The sequence below is a fragment of the Mya arenaria genome, chromosome 3, assembly GCF_026914265.1.
Source record: "Mya arenaria isolate MELC-2E11 chromosome 3, ASM2691426v1".
NCBI lineage: Eukaryota > Metazoa > Mollusca > Bivalvia > Myida > Myidae > Mya > Mya arenaria.
In genome coordinates this window covers 8,244,111-8,261,036 of record NC_069124.1, presented here as the reverse complement: position 1 = coordinate 8,261,036, position 16,926 = coordinate 8,244,111, and the positions used below count along the sequence as shown (strand labels likewise).

Sequence of the window (16,926 nt, the reverse complement as noted above, 5' to 3'; positions counted from 1 at the left end):
AGCTCATTTTACTTGTGTGCATTATGCATTGTTGATATATGGTATTTATGGCTTTTTATGCACAGTTAATTTTCGGTGTATGTTTTGCTGCAATAAGTCGAACAACTAACAACTTTAGGCAGTTGAAGCTTACAATTAACAAAGTAATGCAAGGCTGCCTTTCCAACCACTTGCAAATATACAGAAAGAAAACGGCTGCATTACCAAAAACTTCGATGCATAAATATCATACAGAACTTTACAAAATGATCGCAAATCGGAATAATAAAATATGAGTGTTGCTTGTTGGTATGCATACTCAAGTGAGGACTTGTGTGCTGGTGTGTGTGTGTTTCGTCAATTGTTTGATTGTATCCTGGGAGGGTTTTATCATTGTGCCAGTAGACAAGAGAACAACATGCTTTTGACCCCTGTGCAAAATTCCCTGTATTTCCTACTGCAATATTGGTTTAAAGATTTCTGGCAAAAATATATATTCAGGGACAGCTTTAGCAACAAACACGATATCATTGCTGTCAGCTTCTTATCAAATGCAATACAAGTTTCCATAAGACCGTCCACACGAACCGCTCTTAAATTTATAGAAGAGGTATCTATGATAATATAAACGATACATTTTCATGATATTTGTTGCTATTGCACCATTGATCGGAACTAATCATACAGTTCCAATACCGTGATATAAAGCATAAAAAAGATACTCGCTCGTGGTAAGTGATTAGTGTCCGAATGGTTCGAATGTTCGACATGTATTAGAGCTTGTTTTTGGTTTAATTGTTGTTGGGTAATTCCTCGGGCAATGCATTTCTTATCGAATAAATAATAACACAATGCACAGAATTACAGAGTATTGCAATGCTTGTTTTAACACGTGTTATTTTTCAATACAAAAATGTTTTCATCCCTAAGAATGTAACAGAACGCCTGGATTATTAGATATATTGTAGGGCGTCAATATATATGACCAACAGGAACTGAGTTCTTGAGAACATTCGTCAAAACTATAATGACCTTGGAAGTAGCAAGTCAGTTTGCTTGTGGCTTGCAACTAAAACAATCCAATCATGTCCAAAACCAATGTGTTTTCTATTTTTAGCATTTTACTCGTTATGTTTACACTTACGAGATGATCTGTCTAACTTTTCTGGAAAACATCGTTCGAATTCTTCAACTTTTGAACAATGAGAGATCTAAGGAGCTCTTTTCCGATACTCCTTTAAGTTATTTGACTTATTTTACAATGACAAATGGGATTTCTAGTTTGAATTTATAATGACCAATGAAAGTCTTAATTTTATTCAGTTAATTTCTGAGAATTTCACAGGAAGTCAGGGTGAATTCAGAACAAATATCATGATCACCACTTTAAAACACCATCGTTTGTTTCTCTTCTATAGGAATACTAAGAAAACGTTAACACTTCTATACTCTCACAAATATACTTCTCGACATTATGGGAAAGCCGACTTGTCGCAATGATAATTTTTTAATGAATGATCCTACATTTTCATTTTCAATTCATATTTACAACTGTTATATTAACTGATAGTCTGATACCCCACGCGTTGTCCCGTTTACGTAAAAACCATGTGTTCATAGACCTGACACTTGAAATAGACAGTTGGTGGAACGAGTGAGTGTGCTGAACTTTTTATGCCACATATTTACTATTGCATAGCACATTCTTCACTTGAAATAATGAACTTTAAACGTTTTGGTTTTAATATCACTATATAATGATTATAAAGGTACTTCAATAATTATCCGTTTGATTATGATAATCGTTTTTTCTCCTTTTTGTTGCAGGTATGTATCGTTTATTCTTTTTTGAAGTGCCAATAAACTGTGCAAATTGAACGTTCTTTATTTTCGTATAGTATAGTCTGTAGGATTATAATCGTTAAACGAATTTATTATCATTTGAGTGCTCTTAAATGTTAACATAAACTTAACATATTTTTCAATACTTGATATTTTCGAGTAAAAATGTCATAATACATTATACAACTTTTGCCACGTTTGAATTTCATAACCATCATGTATTCCTTCTAATTTACAAACAATATTACATATAGCTAAGATAAATACGAATAAATAATTAAATCTAGCACAGTATTAGTATAATTATTATCATTATTCCAATGTTCTGCGCTAACGAACAAGAAAATATATTATATGAGCATAACTATTTCTGTTATAACGATGAAAACATGAATATACCTGATTAACATTTTGGGTTATATCCAGTATTCCATAAACACTATCATATAAAATGTGATCTATAATTATGCAAAGAACATCCGCGCACAGTAGCTTCACTTCGATCGTTCTCCAATGGAACGTAACAACTGGGTGGCATATGAAATGATTCACGAATTCAATGCAGTCTAATACTATAATCCTTTAAACGAAACTTAAGTACTGTGCAAATTCAACATCACTTCTTCTTGGGTTCAGATATTACTCATTTAAGCAGATATAGCTTCAGTGCATATTTGTAATTGTATCAGATCTCCATATAAGCACTTAATATCTTATGTGGTTCTACGTATTTTCAAACTCCTTCACAATCCTGGATAAATTATAGCTTTAAATAGTTTTCCTTTCTTGTAATATTTCAAACCTTCTTGAAAAAAAGTTTCGTTCGTAGAAAACTTAAGAAAAGTTGGATCTGTTCGGTTGTTAAACACCAAGGAACGAGCCAATTCTGCTTTTACATAACAGCCGGGTTGCGTCACTGGAAAATGCTCAGCTTCTCTTTATAAAGATTTAAGTTGTTTATAAGTATAATTTTGAATCTCTTTTAACAATTAAAGAATAATGAAACAAAATATATGAACACCATATACAAAAAGTCGAAGATAATGAATAGCTTGAGAATTAATAGGATTTACTTTAAGATGGATAGCAATTTTAAGGTAAATGTAAGCAGTATTAAAAAAGTGATACCATAGAGAAAGTAAGAAACTGACCACACTAGTTCCATATCACACAGTGAAATTAAAGCACCATTTTGTTGCACGCTTCAATCGATGTGCTCCGATTATGTTTTACAGTCTTTATATGCGTTGCGCCACTCTATGAATTCGGACCTATTAGAATACTAAGAATAAACACGCTTGAACACACCCAGAGACTGAAACTATCACTAAAATATCCACTAAGTACATCAATGGAAATTACAGGAAATTACAGGAACAAACTCGTCAGCCAACACACGACTATGAACTTGCATAAAGACACAGAAATACAATTCTAACTGACCCTTAACGTAAGACAAACAAGACAAAAACACATACTACATATATATAAAATCAGTTTTGTTTAATCTTGAACTATTTTGGTAACTAACATGGAACGGAAAAGCGAAAACAGCACTTCATGGTGGGTTAAACAAATCAAACCAAGGACGGCATGACATCAACTGCACACCTCAGCTCATTTCCATTAAACTCGTGTCATTATTTAAGATATATTATTGAGATAGTTCAGCCAGCTTCATTATAATTTGACACAAACCTAATGCAACCGAATAAATCCCGACAAAGGGTACTTAAATCTGTATTGTATACGTTAATGCGCAATTAACTTTATCACTCGGATTTGCTTCAGTAGGTGAACAGCTTCTTCACTTACCTTGCTCACTGTCAGACTTTCGTAGGAAGAGAACGTTATATTGTATATTTGTTCGTCACTTTTTCAGAACAGGTGCGACTATTTTTAAAACTATTTTATTAAAATAATTAATTACTGTGTTTTTGATGTTTGCTTTTAAATTAGCTTACTCTTGTAGTATATTTCGTCTAAAATGTTTTATATATTCATTCTAACAATTGTTAAATCACTTTGCGGTAATCCATTGTATTATATTTAAAATGTAGTTCAAACTGTGTGGTTTGTTAGCGAATTCGGTGTAATCCATCAGTTAGTTCAGCCAATGAGAACTACAGGGATGGCTATCTTGACCAATCGAAAGGATAAACAAGTAGAACTTTGAATCTTACATATTACTTAAACAATGAGTAAAAAATGTAGGTTACATGCCTATCCAAAATTGTCCATCATTAGCTGGGACTTATTTCTCTCAGTAGTAAACGTTGGATTCCAAATAGTTGCCACATATTTCAGCAATTAAGTTAAAATATGTGTGTTGACCAAAATGCATTGACTGCAAGAACAATGAAAGCATATAAATAGTTTTCATTGCTGGACAAACTCTCCAATGTATGATTTTCTGTTTTCTCACAGTCCAAGCCAAGTCAAGTCAATTGAATACGTACAGTACCTACAGTTCATTGTGTTCCGTCATATTTCGCTATGTTTCTGAGTTTAATCTTCATTTTCATTATAATGACGCAATCTTTTAACATACATAATATAAATATGGATGATATAGCCAAACACGATTTTTTTTAAATTTAATTGTGGATCTTAATTATTTTGTTGATAAGTTTCGATAACGTATTTTACTATTATTTACAACGCTTTGAAGGGACTCGACATCAGATGGTCCCAAACTCGGCATATACATTAGTACCTCAAAACAAGCCTAGACTTATCAATACGAACCAGTATGAGGTATATGATACATCATCTTACCTGATTAAAATGATATTTCGTGGTCTGTCTCAGCTGAGTTTACCCGTTCAAAAATAGCGCATAACGGTTTCCCACTTGATATGTATTGTGCTAATTTAGCATGTGAAAGTCGTGTGATAATTACAGATACATGTACCGACACTATTTTTAGATTTTAATACTAGGATTAACGTGGTAGACTAACCCAGTAAATTGCGAATAGGAAAAATACGATAGATACACGTGTCGTATACGATGTGATACATCAGTAAGTAAGATTCAATGCGTTGTACAAAACGCTAACAAATGTATGTAAGTTTTTGACAATTTTATTTTTTCTTGCAATGTTATCATCTGGTGTCTAGTCCCTTAAAAGCTAATACTCTAGTCGCCATTTGGACAGCTTATTGCGATATCAAATGACATTGTCTTTATTTTACCTGACTCCTCTAATTCTATATAAAACATAGTAAACAACAGTGGGCAAATAAATTAGTTGTTGTACCTCACTTCTTTTATTAGCTATACAATATATAGCTAATTTCAGCAAGCAACAATCCTTACTATAATACTATCCACACTTTTACCCGCTAGCGCCCTATAACCCGCTGACATCATAGTACGATGCGGTACGGGGTTTACAGTTTCGTCTGTTTTGTTTATAGACAATGGCGAGGTATGCAACAATTTCGGAAACTCATTTAATAAAAGTAAAAAAGTAAGTTTTGTTCAATACAATACAATTAATATTACTCATATTGGGCAAACACTGTCGATCGAGGTTTTTGCCTCGGTTTGACAAGATGCACTTAGCCACTGTTCACCTGAAGGGAGGCAATATTTATATAGTATTTGAGTATGAACAATCAATTTGAAAAAATGTTAAAATTTTATCAAAATAAATAAAAAGTGATGAATATCAACATCTAACTTGACCTTGACATATGCGCTGTCTGGCGTAACACCTGACACGACATTGGTCATATATTATAAACCCTTCTTGATGATCATGATCAAAATGGAGGTTTAATCCTCATTTCTTCTCCCAAAAAAATCAACTGAATTTGAATAGAATAAAGAAAATGTAGGTCACGATTAAATGTCACGTCAGAATGTCATTGACTTTGTTAATCAAAGATACAAAGGGAATGGTAAAGGCACAGAAAACAAAAGCCTTTTGCGGTTGGTGTTTAATGTGGATCACAAGCCAAGCAGGGAAACAACAAGAGCATACACATTTTTAAAAGGTCAAACCAACCATTGGAAGATTCATCGCCCATTTATTCGAATCAGTCAAGTAACTGTAGAAATAACTTCACCCATATTTGAACTTCCGTTTGGTATAGTATCGCATAGTTTGAATAGATCATACAAATGCACGGAAATGCAACCTCTGAAGTATGTTGCTGTATTTCCTGATATTGCCAATAAACTGAAACTATTAACATACCAAGAGAGGTTAACCGTACAGAACACTAACCATGTAATTCGTGTAATGAATTTAAATGCATCGAGGAAATGCAGGAACAAAGAGAAACATCATGACATTAGCGACCGACCAGCGTAGAATGTTGAACCACAGATAAGGCAATGAAGAGGGCTAATAAACATTCCAAAATACTAAAAATTATGCATTACGGTTGAGTGGAATGTGAATGTGTAAAAGGGTATAAAATAGAAACAAAATAGAATTCAAACAAATCTATCAATATCAGCGGCAACTATAAATAAAAGAAATCGGATTAAGATCTGACATGATACTATTTTCAAATGATTGCAGTAAAACCATGTAAAACGAAACGGTACATCGCATCCTTGAACTTCTGTCCAGACGTCATGTAAGAACCTCAAAGCGAATAAAGGCTTTTGGTATGACTATGTCATAATAATAATATATTTTAGAAGAAACTATAACTTTTAAGAATAAAATAAAATGGACAATTAACTTAGCTATCAATGGCATCGGTATATGCTGTATCTTAAAAGTGTAATTGTTTACATAGGGAGGATGTAAAAGTGTATTTTGCAGTAACACTCAAGCCTTTTCCCCTGCTAACTCAAACAATACTTTAGCACTTCACAAACATCTCAAACTTGACATTGTGGCAAGCAGAAGAATCAAGTGGTGTATCAATTGGTAGACCACCTGTTAAAAATTAGAGCAAATGAAATAATGCTCTTGTTTTAGTTTAGATGCAGGCTACGAACAGGAATCTTTGAATTCTCGTCTGGTTTTCTCTGCACTGTTCTTATATACGACCATGTATGTGTGTGATACCTCCTGTATAACCATTGTCATTTCTTGGCATCCACTTATGAATAATTTCATTTATGTTCAATATTTGCTAATTTGTGTATATGGAGTTATTGTAATGTTATTATTTGCCTTTACACCATAGCGTGATAGAAAAAGCCTAGATATAGCGAATAGTATTTGTGGCATTATTCAGGGTTTTGGTATTAAGTTAATTGTGTTCGTCCTTGGATAAGCTTTGATATGTTTAGTTTGAAACATACGCTCATTATTCATGTCGACACTTTGATAGAAAACCGCTCCACTGCGGATAAGCCATTATGTGTAAGGCATGAAGTAATGATGATAGTAACCGATATTGTTTCAACGATTAAAAATGACTTGTTTTGTATCGCCTCTACTTACCATTGGCATTTTTGTATCATGCACATTAACTCCCAAAAGAAATCCTAGATGCTAAAATTGCCTGCAATAAAATAGATCACTCAGACAGTAAGACATTAAAACATTAAATTAGAGGGCTTTGAAAGTGTACGAAATTTCACATCAAATTGTTATATTTTTCCTGTATATTATTGTGCGTGAAAATTGAATCTTATTACCGAAGGAATGCACACATTATCTTTAAAATAAGTGTTCTCGTTTCCATCTCAGTTCAGACAAAAAACTGTTGTTTTTTTGCATCTGGGATGATTTTCAAGCCAATTGTTTTTGTGACTTTTCATCGCTCTGGCAGTTTGGAGCCAAAAGGTTTGCCATTTTTGCATCATAACGTAATTTTTATCTCAACACAACTTTTGACGTGATTTGTTGAAAATACAAAGATCACAGAATTGAGCAAGCTTCCTGTCACTCCCGCAAAGTATCGGGCTTTTTTGACTTATGGAATTGTAATTAGTCGATTTCCGTGGTTATTCAGAGCCTTTGTATCTTTTTTTGCACCGTGACTGCAGTATCTTTCGAGACTCTGATAACGTTTTTCATATCATTCGGAACTCCTCGGACATTTTCCTTTTAAAACAACCTCGGATGTATATGGATGATGAACAATGTCAGAAATCTTTACCTTTAACTTCAATGCAAGTAGATCGCGTAGTTATTTCTATTTAACAGTTAAGCGTTATCACATTTCTCTAAGGAATCTTAATTATTTGTGCAATAAAACACTTCACAGGAAATCAATTAAAGCTTAGATATACAAGATACACGTTAACATTTTACGAACTACTGATGTACCAGCATACATCCGATGTTGTTTTCGCTGGAAAATGGCCGAGGAGTCCCGAATGTTTTCATATGACAGAAGCGTTAGGAAAGAGTTTCGCAATGCAATCATTAAAATATATCATAAGTATTGATATAGTCGCTGAGCAACATTAAAAATGAGAGACAGGTATAATGTGTTCAAGAGGTCCTTAGCATTTTAGATCGGTAAACGAATGTAGAAAAAAGCATATGCGCGTATCACCAACAGTAATAAAATTAAAAGGATATCGTCATTTATAGTTCACTCATATCATCTTTTAATGATAAACATCGTTCAGCAACATTATTTTGATCACGGTTTAATACTAACTGAAAGGCTAATTCTGCCCCAAGAGAGAGTATTTCCTGTATTATAGTATGCATTTGCTGTCAATCAAAATACTAGCCACTTATATCCATTTCCATTAGACATCTTGCATTTAAAAAAAAAAACATTAGCAAATGTTTATCGTAACATTTAACCCTGCCTGATTGATGCATACCACATATACAACCACATATGTTTTAAAACTTACTAAAAGGCATGATGTTCGACGATAACAAAAACTGATGAAACCCATGTTTTTAAAATATGAAACAGAAAATTTAGGCACCATGATTTCAATGTTTCCTATGTATTTATGTCTTGGCATGTATGTTCAATATATTGGCAAAGTAAAACTTGGTTTCCGTAAATTGATCTGTATTTTTTTTACATCCGGACAGTTTTAGTGCTTTTTGCGTTCCATGCACTGGTTGGATTAAAATTATGGGACATTTCCTTTTTTAAAATACGGCGGTATAGAGGTGGCATGCCTGTTTGTTTAGATCTCTTTAAATTGACTTACGTTTCTCGACCCAGATACTCGTTAAAACAACTTACGTATCCCGTTAAAGCGACTTAGAATCTCGTTTGAAAGACTTACGTGTGTCGCTAAAACTACTTTCTCACTAGTTATAACGATTGAGGGTCTCGTTAAAACGACTTAGTATCTCGTTTGAATAACTTACATGTGTCGTTAAAACATCTTAGTAACTTCTGAAAATGACCTCTTGTATCTCGTTAAAACGTCCTACGTATCTCGTTAAGAAGACTTTCGTATCTCGTTAAAACGAACAATCAGAATAACGTAATTAAATTCGCGACATTGTAAACATAGCTGAGGCAAGAGATGATCTTATTACAAAATACTGTTAAGAAGGACTTGCATAAAATGACACTTTAACAATTCTGATTATAAAGATATGATATTTTTAAGTTACTAACTCGTTTTAACGAGGTACGTAAGTCGTTAAAACGAGTTATTAAGTCATTTGAACTTTATTACATATTTAAACTTCAAATATTTTACCTCTATGCATACGCACAAATTAGACTTTCAAGATAATCTTAAAACCTTCATATTCAACATAAATTCGTATTTGTAATATAAAGTGAGATCAAGTTTTAAATAACGAATTTTAGACAATTCATTTCCATGACAAAAAGGCAACATCAGTTCTATTGTATGAGAAACATACACACAAAGTGATATAATTTATGCTGGCTGATAAAATCATAGGAACACATTCGAAGAATGCAATATGTCATGTCAATGACAAAATTCAATAGATATTTATCTTTACATATACATAATAGATATAAATAATTATCAATCAAAGTTATATAATCAAATATGCATGGTATAAAGGGAACTTAGCAACAAGGGCGAGTTTACTGTGAGCATTGTGCAACGTCAGTGAGTGATGATAATATTTAATATACAGCTTCCTATGCACAATTAAGTTTCTTTATAGGCTTAGCTTCAGTAAGCAGAATTGTTACTGTATGTGTATGCGTAATAAAACGGACAAAGCAACGCAAGCCTACTTCCATATACACACTTTTATTATTGTAACATAAATATAATAAAACCAAATATTCGTTGAATGCATGCTCCAGCCACGTGTTGGCTTGTGTGCGTTCTCGTTTGTTTGCAGTTTTGTCCATGTACGCAATATACAAGAGTACACATGTGTAGCAGGACATTGTTTCTAGATTCCGTTAACGCACGTTTGGCGATATTGTTTTCAGAAAGAAAAATCTCATCTATTACTTATGATACAATGATATACGCACTCGACTTTCTCTCTAAAATCTTTAAAACCAATGGACTGTTAACTTAGCAATATGTGATACATTTGCATGATGGTTGTTTCAACTGTAAAGTTTTTCACGATCACAATGATTATTTACGCATTACCTGGGCCAATGCAATCTGGATGAGTGAACCTTCGGAAGCACAAATAGCACCAATGCACCAAGGTCTGAAGGTCACAACAGTCTCAGGTTTATGGACACTGCTCATGGACAGCAATGCAATGGTAGATGTGCAGCACGTCAACGCCCTAAAACAGTCCTATTTAATGAACCCGAATGATTAGAAAATAAGTACACTGTTGGATATGGATGTGTTGGTCAGGATTTATTTTGTTGAAATATAGGTACTGTCCGATCATAAAATGTCGTCACAAGATCAAAGAAAAGAAAAAAAGTAAATATATATAAATGTACTTATGAATGCCATTGGAATATGTAACTAACGGTTTAAGAAAATGCAAAAAAAACCCATCAATTTTTGAAATTAAATGTAAAAATCTGCGATCTTATTTTTTTCGTCAGCAGTCTTATATAACTGGTTTCCATGGATTTTCGCAAAAATTGGCTCGTTCCAAGACAAAAAAAGGTGTCACAACGTTCAATCTGTAAGAGTGCAGCTTTAACGTCGTTGATGTTATTGGAATATTATTTTGACTATCAAACTTGGTATTTACATAATATCATGCCCAATGTCAGTACCTCAAACTATCAGGTTAACGGGATAATAAAGCTTTGTGAGCATGAACGCTAGACTTTACAGCCAATTTTCCGGCTGTGATTAACGTTAACTCTAACTTGTCTGATAACTGAACATGGTCTAAATAATAAAATTATTGTAAAAGCTGCAACGACATTACTTTTTCTATTTCTTCCTCAAAGAGTTCACAGATGAGAATCAATATAAGATCCATGGCACTATGATAATTACATACTGTTGTATAATTACAACAAACGGTGAATGATAATACCTCTAATGATAAATTTACAATAAAATATTCACCCTTAAGAAATGTTTTTAATGATAAGTTTTTTTGAAGTGCTGGATGTTTAAATATTTTGCTAGATTTACAACCGTTTTAAAGCTTATGAGAATTACATAAATTTCGCACTAAAGATTTATCTAACAAGTGGTTTCAGTCATAAAAGTGCATCAAGCATTCCATGTATTGCATAAATCTGCCGTGAATGTAAGTCTTCCTTTGATCAAGATGCGCTTCACATACAATGATTGTTACACATTTTAGATATTGAAACTAGTGATAAGAAGATGCAAAGAATGACATCGTTGTCCTGGTTTAAAAACACATATTAATAATATGCATTCAGATGTATTTGATGGAACGTGCACGCTGGTTGGTTAAAGGTGGTGCGCTTTGGCTGAATATGTCAATTAAATAATGATTTTTCAATCTATTTATGGATATTAGAAGGCATTTGACAGTATTGACAATATGGGTTTAAAGTTTTTGATTGTTTTTTTCCTTCTTCAAATATCACACTCATTACTCGACCATTCCGGCATCTCAAATAGTGTTATTCACAAACCCTTTTTTCAACAAATCCATTTTTTTACTGTGTTTTTGCAGTAAAATCTTAGCCATGTTGTTAAGACACACTAATCACGTTTATTTTAATTATGCAATAAAGAAAGAGTTGCACCCCTTCCCACAACACAATACGACACTATGCCGTATGAAAAACAATGTACCTATTTTAGCGACAGAACCGACAAATAAAGAAGGAGCTCCAAATGCTCGTTAGAAGTTCAAAATGTATATTTGGCAGACCTTTTTATAGTTCTATGTGGTCTCCGAGGCTGACGGTGACACACAAAGTTGGAAAATCCACATTAGAGTGTCCATCTTGCGCTCATGTGAGGCTGAAATAGTGGTAATCGTATTGTTCATTTCGCCGTTCATTTTGATGTGCTCAGATGACACCAAGCAATTCATTAAGAGCGCATCCGTCAATGTAAGGTGTGAAATCATTAGGTGCAACAATGCTAGATATGACTCGGACATCCAGGTCTTAAAGAGCTCATTCACCACGAAAGAGGGTGAAATCATAAGCTGGAACAATGTTAGGTTTTACCCGTATCGTTGGCATGTATATATAGGAAGTGTAGTAAGCAAATGAAATGGTCCTACTCCAAAAACATAATCATAATGTCGACTGTATTACCAGTGATCATGGATGCCGTATTTCCAAACAGTTATTAAATAAATGGTATAGTCAAATTAAAGAAAAAAAGTTGTGTTTAATATTTACTGTGGTTAAAATCAGCTTAAATTCCATGAATCGGATTGAAAGCGCACAATATCTTTCGACTGAAGATCACCATGACAACAACAATAACAACAACAACGACAATAACAACAACAACAACAACTGTTCCATTCGCACCACCCTTTTCTGTGCGCGCGGAACATGTCCGGAGAAATGTTCTGTGTTTTTCCTTTGTACTCCATAATTATGCACTGGTGCATGATTGGAATAGACCCACGTGAGGGCATTTTGAAGCCCCATGAGATAAGTATAAAGTACGCATAATGCACCAGTCAATTGGAACCACGCCCCCCCCCCTTAGGTCCGGGGACTAGCGGGGACTTTGAACTTCGGTCCAGCCATGCCCGGGCAAAATCCCCGCCCTGTGGAGACGAACTGCTGGTGAAACCCCTGCCAAATGCCCCCGAACCCCAGGGACTCTAGGTCAGGCCCATTCTCCGCTATTTTTGCGCACGGAGACAAAACCACCGCATTCACCCGGCACTGCGGGGCCACCTGGAAGGTAAAAACACGGCCAATTTCCCCGGCTATCCCCGATATACCCCCCGGACCTGGGGAGGGGCGTGGTTACAATTGACTGGTGCATAAGAATGAATTTGAACAAGTATACCCACAGAAGAGGGTTATTGTATGGAAAATGTTTGCATACAGTACGAGACCTATGGTGGTCCATAGCTGATACTTACAGATGATGTGAGAAACGTTGTTTGGATATACCACTATCAGGTAGGACGAGGCTGAGTTACAGAAGTCCGGGAATGCTTTGTATGTCCAGTTACAAGTTGCACCGGCTTGAATTTTGTTTTAATGGCTAACAAAGCTCGGAAAGGGTTAACTCGCTTCCGGTTTAGATGTTATGGGTGTATTGCTGCCCTTGTGAGTCAAACTTACATTGAAATATCATTTTCGTAGCAGGTTTTTGTGGGTGCTTTCGACCCCATAATTATACAAAATAAATATATAATCTCTCATGGATTATATCAATCGATTTTGATAGATCTCTTAACATTTAATTGCTCGATGGGCTCAATATGTATTTTTTTTTTTACTTTCCCCTAATCATATACAAATGCTAGGAAAAATAATGTGCTAAATTAACTTTATAACTTTATATGCCTACTGAAATATATTAGTTTCTTTATGTGGTCCTTAACTTATTTTGAGGAGTATATTGGCTACTTCCGGTCTGAATGCAATAGAGGTTTGGAATGTTATCATTCACTGTCTATGATCATGTGATTTTAGCGATCAAATAAAACAAAAGGCACCAATGAAGAAAAGAAAAAGGATTTACGTTTATTTTTGTCATGCGTGAACTAACATATTGATTACAAACTGGATTTTCTGAAAATAACATAGAATAATTATAGAAACATGTCAGAGATTCATACCAAGTGAATCAATATTACTTCCTGATTGAGTTTTTATTTCAATCGTTCGCGGAAATATACAGGTCGTTTCGATTTTGTTCTCTACTTCAAAATGTGGAACATTTCTAACACAAAGACCTGGAAAAGACCACTATCACAAAGACTGTGTTCAGTTTTATGTGAAATTGGGGTGAATAAGAGAATGATACAAAAACGTAGACAAACTTTTCTCCTTCGAGAGACTCTATACACCATCGATGACAACACGGACGGCAAATCTTCTCCAAAAGGTGCAAGCAAAGTGTACGTGTTTGGAAGTCAAAGTGAAGGCACGACGACGCCGGACATGCGGTCTGACGTAGATACGATGTCAGTAGCTATCAACATTCCAGTGGTCATGTCTCAGACCGAATGTGCTGACTCGAAACAAAGATATTTATTCACACTTGATCAAGATTCCCCACCACAGCATTGTAGGTTACAACCTATTGGGTCAGATACCGAAGCTGACGAGCTTCATATAGTTCGTGAAATAGGTCCAAACGATAGGCGGTTTATTTCAAACAAAATATTCGAGAAACAGTTGAGGAAACGAATCTACGGAAGTGAGAAATGGGAAAGACACGGCCCGTCTATCACGCCACATCCTCGATACGACTGTGTCCACGCCTTTCCCTGCGCTACCATTCCCGAAGACTGTGTAACATGGCTATGTCGTCCTCGACCTGGACATTGGCCTCTTAGATGGACGCGTGAAAGGGCGAGGAAGAGTGGAATATTTCTGCTCACATCTGGGCACCCGGAGAGTTACTTCCCTGAGGTGGAGTGGAGGTATTCAACGTCACTTGTTGAGAGATATCTCATGTTTGATTGTAACACAATCCAACTGAGAGCCTTTCTGGTACTGAAGATGATGAGAAAAACATTCTTTAAACCAGTCTTGGGTGACAGACTAAGTACGTTTCATTTTAAAACAGCGCTTTTCTTCACCATAGAGACATATCCACCCGAAGTTTGGAAGGAACACCGATTGGTTGAATGTTTGGAATGTTGCCTGACAACTTTACTTCGCTGGTTGCAAAAGGGGTATTGTCCACATTACACGATTGCAGGAGTTGATCTCTTTGTAGGGAAAATTCATAAACAAGAAATGAAACAGCTAATACAAATCATAGAAAACATTCTTAGCAACAATCTGCAATGCCTCACCAGCATCAGATTTGACAATGTAGGCCTCCGACTGGCTAACAAAATGAGCATCCTGCCGACACAATACAAGCATGTCCACGTGCCATTCAAGTCCCAGGAAAATTGCATGCGTGCCGTTTCAGACGAAATATTTGATGAAATGGCATTTTCTCTATACTCGAGCTTGTTCGTATTTATAGCTGGCGTCATGAAACTGCCTTACCACGGAACTGTACAAGCAGTATTCAAGAAAATTCAAAAGTTAGATTGGTTTCGCAACTCTGGAAACGAGATTCAACGAAAGGCAGCCGAAATGTTCTTGCCCCACTTCTGCTCTTTGCTAGCCTCTTTAACTGCATCATTTTGTTGTTGCTTTGCGGTCGATTTACAGCCGCTTACACTCCTGATGTACATGATAGCAGAACATGGAGACGTAGCCGCCGCAAAACTTAAGTTTGCGTCAATGTTGTACCAAAGAAAAGACTATCAACTGGCTTCATGCGTCCTCATATCTGTGTCAATGAACATGGGTAAACACGTTTGGTTGGCATGCAAAGAACACAGACGAACAACTAAAGCGAAGAGCAAAGATTGCAATACCCTGCTTCTGAGCAAAGATCTTAACTACTCTATGCGGCATGCACAAGCGAAATGTGTGGAGTTTATGCGACATGAGATTCATTGCGTCCCCAAACACTTTGCATATGAAATGTATAGAGCTGCCAGTCGAGAGGAGATTGAAATGAGGGAGCCATTGGTTGATGATTGGATGGACATGGCTGTGGTCGACTCTTTGCCATATTTGTATTACTTACAGTATCTTACTTTCAAGAAATTGAATGTTTCAACAAGAGTAGACCAGGCCAGATCAAAGCTGATAAACTATGTGGCACAATATAATGGCTACGGACATCTAGAAACTGCTCTGAACCTTTTGGGACATTTTTTCGAAATGGAAAATAATCACTGGCTTGCTTATGTCATGTACTGCAAATCGCTCCAGGCACAGCGAAAAAATAATGCTGCAAACTGGCATATTATGCGACTCATCTATTCAAGAACACTTAAACATATTTGACATGTGTAACTGATAGTCTGTTCCATGTGCAATCTGTCTCTGCTGTTTTGTGACATCGTGTGCCACTCGTTTAGTCTCAGTTGTAGTCGTTATTTTTACCACAGTTTGTTTCTGTAGTTTCCATTGTATTATTGAAAGTCTGATTCAAGTAAGTAAATATGTAAATAAATAGCGAAGAAAAGAAACGTGCCTTTATGTTTTGTTTAATTTTACTGGACGAACGCAAACTTTATCAGTTCAAAAGTTCGTTATATCGCGTTTCTGCATATTAGTAAATATGTTTTAGTCCTTAATATTACGGAGAGTATAACCTGTTTTAAACCGCACTTCATTCAGATAGCAATTTCAGATACAAAAAAGTCAAAATGGTGTCATTGTAAGCATTCCAGAAACTGATAGTAGCAATTTAACCGCCCCACCCCCTCAACCCCCACCCACCCCACCCCGTTTGGTGATGAAATGACAGACTTCGCGTTGAGGGAAGAAACAAAAACTATAAGATAGGGCGAAACAACACAAATGACAATTATCCGGCCAGCCTGCCAGACAACGTTCAACGTCGTTTTGCAAAACAGTTGTATTACTACTTTGACTTTTGCCATCATTGGTCTAACGTTGGTCTAGACGTAGGATTTTGCCAAACCTCACACAGCAGACGTCTTTTTACAGCTTCCACACGGCACACACACAACTGCTGTTAATATCAATATATATGCAAAAAGCTACAAAAACAAGCTCAGTAGCAAGTTTTGGAATCTATCTTCCCTTTAAATGAGAACTGTCCGGC

At 35.5% G+C, this 16,926-nt stretch overlaps 2 protein-coding genes across 2 annotated transcripts in view; one reads left to right on the top strand and one right to left on the bottom strand.

Annotated features, from left to right (window-relative positions):
* Nucleotides 1-2,586, bottom strand: part of LOC128227761 (ADAMTS-like protein 4) — a 74,464-nt gene extending 71,878 nt beyond the window's left edge. Inside the window, exon 1 of the mRNA XM_052938581.1 lies at nucleotides 2,221-2,586. Within this exon, the coding sequence (XP_052794541.1) occupies nucleotides 2,221-2,231 (11 nt within the window). The 5' untranslated portion in view covers nucleotides 2,232-2,586. The remainder of the gene's footprint in view (nucleotides 1-2,220) is intronic.
* An 11,124-nt stretch (nucleotides 2,587-13,710) lies between these two features.
* On the top strand, nucleotides 13,711-16,315 carry LOC128228804 (uncharacterized). The gene has a single exon (XM_052940307.1). It carries the CDS (start codon nucleotides 13,986-13,988, stop codon nucleotides 16,137-16,139), a length of 2,154 nt encoding a protein of 717 aa, XP_052796267.1. The 5' UTR covers nucleotides 13,711-13,985; the 3' UTR covers nucleotides 16,140-16,315.
* Nucleotides 16,316-16,926: the final 611 nt, after the last annotated feature.